This window comes from Acyrthosiphon pisum, chromosome A3 (assembly GCF_005508785.2).
Source record: "Acyrthosiphon pisum isolate AL4f chromosome A3, pea_aphid_22Mar2018_4r6ur, whole genome shotgun sequence".
NCBI lineage: Eukaryota > Metazoa > Arthropoda > Insecta > Hemiptera > Aphididae > Acyrthosiphon > Acyrthosiphon pisum.
This window is the reverse complement of record NC_042496.1, coordinates 16128789-16136514: the sequence shown is the minus strand read 5'-3', so window position 1 is coordinate 16136514 and position 7726 is coordinate 16128789. Positions and strand designations below refer to the sequence as shown.

Genomic DNA, 7726 nt, shown 5'->3' with positions numbered 1-7726 from the left:
GAATGTTTGTGTGTAGATTAAACATCTGGGAAGAAGACAGACTAATTTAGGAATGGTTAAATTTGGTTTTTTTTTATTCGTCTGACATTAGTAGTTATGTTAGGTTAGGATTTTGTATTAATTGATTATATTAATCCACCATAGGTGGAATACGACCAACTTGGTATAACTTGGATACTTTAGAGTTAAATCATACACCTACGTACAAACAGCATGGGGTCCGCGATCTACCGTAGGTAGATTGCCTACCTGATAATATACTGCTGCGAATCATAATTTTTATTCCGGGAAACGGAAAAGTTAAGATACATTTTGAACACCATACACCGAATATTAAATAACAAATTGTAGGTACAAAGTTCGAGCCATAAAGAGTTGGTACATTTAACGGGCAACGAAGTGCACGGGATCAGCTAGTATAATATATATTTGATTATATACCTAATCAAATCAAAATATTCATAATTGATTCAAAAATAATATTAGTTCTTTGTCTACCACACCCCCTAACAGATATTTTTACTTTTAACATAATTCTATACACAGTTACATTAATACAAAAATTTAATTTTCATAAATTCTATAATTTATAAAACAAAATCCAATTTACTAGGTTTTTTAGCTAACTCGTTTATTATCTCCTCTGTGTCAATGTGTATGCTTTTGTGGACAGCCAACATAGTTAACTAGTCCATATATTAGTTAGTCTATTGACCATTCAATCGATCCTGTTTAATAACAAATAATGATTATTAATTAATCATTATGAAAATATAATGACAATTGTTTTATGACAATGATTTTTAGTCTTACTTCAGACATGGTATTTCTTAAGTATGTTTTTATTCTTTTAAGGGATGAAAACATCCGCTCAGGTGTTGTAGTGGATACAGGCAATGTACATAGAATTTTAATTGTTATAAATATATTAGGAAATATATTAACATCACATTCAATAAGCGCTTGAAGAGCTGATTTTGGTACATTATTAGATAATCTGCTTAGTTTGCGCCTCCACAACTTTAGCTCAACCAGTAAAATGTCTAAGTTTTCTACATCTGGTTGGTAAAATTCAACTAATTTCTTAAATGAAGTTTCTTCAACTTCAGTTAAAACTGTATTAGAAGAAAATAAACTATCAAACCCTAAAAATGTAAAACAATTTCAAATACACTAATAAATAATAATATTTGTTAATACATATATTAACAAATAATATATAGTAATATATTACTATATTATAATACTACTATATTATTTACACATAAGTTAATCTTTAATATTAGACTACATAATATTATATTATTATACTACCTTTGAAAATGTCTGAGTGTGCCAAAAATCTATTTTCTAATTCAGTTAAAAATAATCAACATATGGTGTAAAAACAGTTATTTTATAGTAAGTTTCCGCATCCATTTTTTGATCAGACATTGGATTTGCCCGATTTGTTTGTCTTTTCAAAGACATTCAAATAAATAATAGGTTGGTAACGTATTATGGTTTACATAATTTATATTATATTCCTAGAATCTATCTAAATGTAAAATACCTAAAAAAAATCTGATTAATGTTATTTTTGCCTTTCCATGGTGATATCTGGGGGTTAAATTGCCCTCCCCCCCTATTTTCCCAGTCAATTTCAGTACTGTTTACACATAACATAATTTTATAATATATAATTCATAGCAGCAATTGAATCTTGCAGTTAAAATTAATATATACGGTCACACGGATACTTATTTAATATCGTATTTCATTTTGATGTCCTGATGATAAGTTTATACATTTTATTGTAATTTGTAATATTGAAAAATAATAATCGTGTTGGAAACTTGATAAAAAATGCTGAACTCAAATTTAGTACATATCTTGTCTTTTATGAGTAGGTATTGAGTTCTGACAGTAATTTAAAGTAAAGTCAATTGTAACATGACAAAATAATTTATTTTATCATGAAGTGTAACAATGTGCTTTGGAGGCCTAAAGCAAAGTGCAAACGAATGCAATAGTAATAATATTATTCTAATTAAGTAATGTAATGTATTTTTGTACCTAGAGTCTTAAGCCGTAACGTCGTCGTCGTTGTCGGTTGTGCGGCGGCGGTGGTGCGTGTCGTGCACTACGATAATATTATTATGTCTAAATCGTCTCGATGGTCACACTGGCAACCGGTCCGGTGCAAAACGTTTCGTTGGCCGATTTCGCCACACGCGAATGTCGCGGGCTGTGTGATAATGTCAAATGTGTGTTTGTTTTTGTTTGTTTTCCAACACTTCAGTTTGAATTTCTGACGGAAAATCTCCAAACAATTTCTCGTTTTCTATAGTTGTCACACAGTTTTCACTGCATTTCCGGCGTCCTTACCTCTGTTGGTGGGCTGTGGACATGCAGAGTTGTGGTTGTCGTAGTAAAAGCAGTAGTACTGGTAAGTAGGAATGTAGGATTTGGTTGAATAAAATAACAATTGTTCCTTTTTTTAAATCATTGTCTGGTAATGTGAATGTGTTATGTGACAGGCCAGAAAACCTGTTCACCGACCAGCTACCTATGACCAACATTGAAACCGCCACCACGATGGACAAGATTGTGACACAAATCAAAACTCGGTTTAAGGTAAGCACCATGCTCCCTCTCCCTGTCTTGGCCAAAAAACTCTGTAATTACGCTGATTGCCGGTCCTCGATGTATGCTTCGAGATAGGCCTTGTGGCAGTGTAGCATCTACTAATATTTGTATTTAAGGTAGGTAGGTGTATAGAAAATCACCGTGATAGCATACTGAATGGGCCATGTATAGGCGACTATGTGGTATTGGTAAAGTTAAACACATAACAGTTACACATACTTTACAAATACTTAATTGATATTTAATTGTTGTACCTAGCCGTCTAATGTTAATACATATGAATAATAAAGTAAAAAAACTATGATATCTAATGCGGCCAAACGACTTGTGCAATTTTTTGTCCGTTTGTAAACTCTACAAGACTCGAGAAGTACATAACTGTCTAATAATTCAGCTTATCAATTTAAATCAAGTGTTAGTGTGATTGAATGTGTATTGTAAATTGTTTTTTTATCCAATTCTATAGCAACCATGAAAGCAGATTTATTATTGACAGCGTTCTCTACATTGCAATATTGGTAAGCCGGCATGTAGATTATTACTGTATACCGTGGTTTTATTTTCATTTAAAGTATTAATCTCATTTTTTTGTAACAATTAATAAATTCAACTTCATAAAATCTATTTCACCGAGTTAAACCATATTATGCTATACTAATATAAAGTTATCTAACTAAAATTCCTTTGCATGATGTAATAATTTTAGTGGTCTTTGACATTTATATTCATACATTTTTATATACATATATTATTTATAAAACTGATGCTCTTACCCATTTTTCTTATCAATACTTACTCCCAACTTGCATTAAATTTCCTTTTTTTTGTACCCGGTATATATTGTTAATATTATTATAATCCTTTATACAAAATTATACTTATAAAATAATAAATATTTATTTTTCTTTTCAGAATGATGAACATAACTTGAATGTGATACCTAATGTATTCATCAACTATATGAAAACCAACTACTACCATGAAAATACGAAAAATCATCAAACTGTTATTGAAATTTTATTTAAGATATCAAATTTATAACACATTGTTTTATTTTGTTTTTTAATATTAGATTGTATTTTTATTATTATTATTTCTAAGTAGATAATTTTAATGTGGCTTAAAGAAAGAAATTAATTAGAACTATACTATTATCAATAGAACTCTATACTGCCATTACCTTGTTAAAAGATTTAATATTCAAAATTTGATATTTAAAATTATTTCTCCTCATACCTTTGTACATTTTATGCTAACATTAAGCTGAATTACTTACTTACAAGATTGATAAATGTATACTTACTGATTTTATGGCCAGTTTGTTAAATATTTCAATATTTAACAAGCTGTGTAATTTTTCTAAAGATTTACATTTTTCTTAAAAATTAATAGAACCTCAGGGTCTCTTAACCACCAAACTCCTAAATAAACCCATCTCATTCTCACACCACTAAATATAGCTCTTAGCTATCCAATCTATAGTATGATGCATCATGCTAACAAACATAGATCTAACTATATGTAAATATTTTTGTTTTCTACATAAATTGTTATTAGTAAATAGTAATTTATTGTGCTGAATAATGGTTATATATTTAATCTTGGGCCTTGGCATATTTGGTTAAAATGTGCAAAAATGTGACATAATAATTATTCGTTTGAAAAACTAAGAAATTAAATGTGAATACTAGCTAGATTCTTTTAACACTTAATATCTTTTATTTTTAATAATATTCTCTATTTGAGATGAATATTTTATTTCATTTTTCATTATCTATTAAATTAGTATTAAATGAGACTAAATTGCATTACCTTAAGTATTTAGAATATAAATTATTTGAGTTAAATTAGTTGGATAAATAATTTTATCTACTTTATATAATAATTTTGTTATTTTTTTTTACAACTTGTCCACAAATGTAAGTCTTAAAGTACAGATATTTATAGTATATAATTTTGACATCACGATTATTTACATACTATGAGTTTGATTTAGTAAACTAAATGCAAGTGGATCTTTCTAAAAACCTTTACAAACAATATAATAAGTATTTTGAATACTATATTTATCAACCTAATTGATTTTATGAAGATTGGATCACTGCAACATTAAAATTACAAAGATTAAGTGTATTATTATGTATTAATTATTTTATTTTATGGTACGTTCGTAGATCTATTACAAATGTGTTTTTGTTATAAATTAAACAAATTTAGACTCAGCTATTAACACAGAAATCACAATGTGAAATAAATATATGTAAAATAAGTTATGTTAGCAGTTATCTAACCTATTTAATAATTATTTACTCTAAGATTACAGAGAATATGTTTTATAATATTTATTTCACTTATTTTGTTTTTAAATGTCAAAGTAGCTATTCTTGTGTTCTTGATACTTTTATATAAAATGGGTAAGAGTATTGAGGAACAATAATGTTATACTTTAGTCTTTACTTTAGTGCTTTACTGCTTTTCTCTAAATTATTAAAATGTGTATGCGAAAAAAATTTATGATACTACAGATTATAACAGGAAGACCTGACAAATATCTTTTGTTCTTAATACTGAAAATAAAAAAATAAAATCTTTGAAGAAAAAATCAAAATAACCAATTTGTGAATCTGGGTTTTAGAAAAATCTTTTATTTAAGTCATGTAGTTTATTTTTGAAATCTCATTATTTTTGTTAAGTAATGTTGATCCAATCATAAAAAAACACTTAAAACTCAAAAAGTATAAGCTTTTTTAAATATTTGATGAGCGATTTTTATATAGGTACTAGTTAAAGTAAATTTAAACATATTATTTGTACAATAAGTGGTCCATTGTTGTGTCCACACTAATTATTTAGAATATTTAAAAATATTTGTTTTCCCTTTTCGAATCTTAGCTCTTAGGTATGAACATTAAAAAGTTTATACATTTTGAACTACGAACTTATTTGTAAATTTTCGTGATTTTGTACAATTTCGTCAACATTTAAACTTTAAACTGTATACAAAAATATTGTGACTATGTAGGTATTTTTGATATTTTTTAATTAGTATCTATATGAACAACTTTGAAGAAATTATGTATCTATTAAATTTGAAAGGTTTTAACCGTATAAAAATGTTTGTATCGACATTTAAAAATTTAAAATTTAATATGTCTATACCTAGGTATATAGATTACACTAATTTAAAAATTTTACTATGTGGAGAAAATGGTAATAAATAGTTAATTAGGAAAAAATATCAAGCATCTACGAACTACTTTTCTTTAAGTACACCAAAAAAACAAAATAGATTTTATTAAAATCGGGTTTTGCGTAAAATTAATGTTTTCCATAATTTTTTTTTGGTATTGGAGGTTATTTTAAAAATATTAGGAATATTTAGGTTCTGAACTGAGCAATAAAAAATGTATTGATTTTACAATGAAGTGGTTTTTTTTTTAGTGTAGGTACTTTTTTCGACATTAGATTTTCAGCAGGAAATTAACTAAGCCTCATCTAATGATTTTCTTATTTTGTTGTTATTCAAAAACGAATAACGGTAGACATTTGAGATTTTCACCAATTAATGTTTATTTTATAAATTTCTATTATTTTTTAGATTCTGAGTGAAACGATGAATGTAGGTATTGATTTTACAATGATGTGTGTTTTTTTTTTTTTTTATTTTATTTTTTTTTGTGTCTGTCATCACCTTTTAGGACAGTAAAAGTGCTTGGATTTTCTTCAACAGTACCTTTTCTGATAGGAAAGTGAATCTAGTTGGTACTTTGGGGTCAAAAGTAAAAAATTCCTAATAGTTTGTGAAAAACAAAAGAAAAATTAAGGAAAAACGGGAATTTTTACGCAAAATCTGTTTTCGAGAAAATTGATTTTGGTTTTTGGTGTAACTTTAAAACTACTGTAGATACATGACAATATTTTGATTTGTTTTGAGCTGTTTACGGACAATTCCAGTTTCCAATTTAATTAGTTTTTTTTTCTATGAATGTCAATAAAACTTTATTTGTTGAGTAAAAATACTTGAAAATTTAATACAAGGCTCCTACTATATTGTTACAATGACATTTGAAAAATATTAAAAATCCTTAGTAACAGTTTTTTTTTTTATTAGCATTTAAAGTTCAAAAATTGACAAAATATGGAAAAATCACGAAAATTACCTAATTATGTTGAGTTTATAATTCGAAAAAAATTTTTCATTTTAGAACTAAGATTTTAAAATGTGATACAAGATTCCTTATAGGATAATCTACCTTTATCAAAAAAAAAATGTCTATAAGAAAGTCAAATTAAATTTTTATGAGTGTTTGAAATTCATATTTTTACAACATTTGATATTTGCTCGATTTCTCATGAGACGATTTTCTTATTTTGTTGTAATTAAAAAACGAATGACTGTAGAAACTTAAAAATTTCACTGCATGTTTATATTAGCATTTTATATATACGATAAAATTTTGAAAATAATTTGAGCTGTTTACGGATATTGTAAGTTTTCAATTTTTTTAGTTTTTTTTTTTCTATAAATATCAATAAAGTTTTATCTATTGGGCCAAAAAGTGTAAAAAATTAATACAAAGCTCCTGATACATTGTTACAATAGCAGTTGAAAAATATTAAAAATACATAGGCACAATTTTTTTTTATAAGCATTTGAAGTTAAAATGTTGACAAAATTTATCAAATTTAAAATTGAATAATTATTTTGTAGTTAAAAATTTATAAAATGTTCAACTTTTATATCTAAGGATTGAAAATTTAAAACAAGATTCCACGTAAATATTTAATTATGTTGCCAAAAATTCTAAGAAATACATAAGCACAGTTTATTTTTATAGTCATTTTAATTTCCAACTTAGATGAAATTACATATTAAAAAACCTGGAATAACTATTTTAGTTATTTTGTTGTGATTGTAATGATTGTATAATATTATTTGTGGGTACTTGAAACTTCTTAAGTATACTATTATATATCTATGATAGTACCACGGTTTGTTGTTGATGTATAACGCGTTACCTGATTATATTGTGATATGATTAATTTAGAATTTATTATTAATACCTATTATAGGTCAATTTTTTTTTAATACTATAGA

At 26.3% G+C, this 7726-nt stretch overlaps 1 protein-coding gene across 1 annotated transcript in view; it reads left to right on the top strand.

Annotated features, from left to right (window-relative positions):
* The first annotated feature begins 2164 nt into the window (after positions 1-2164).
* LOC100160328 (protein-tyrosine sulfotransferase) overlaps positions 2165-7726 on the top strand; it is a 111930-nt gene continuing 106368 nt past the window's right edge. Inside the window, exons 1-2 of the mRNA XM_008182542.3 lie at positions 2165-2428; positions 2520-2616. Coding sequence (XP_008180764.1) covers positions 2551-2616 — 66 coding nt within the window. The 5' untranslated portion in view covers positions 2165-2428; positions 2520-2550. The remainder of the gene's footprint in view (positions 2429-2519; positions 2617-7726) is intronic.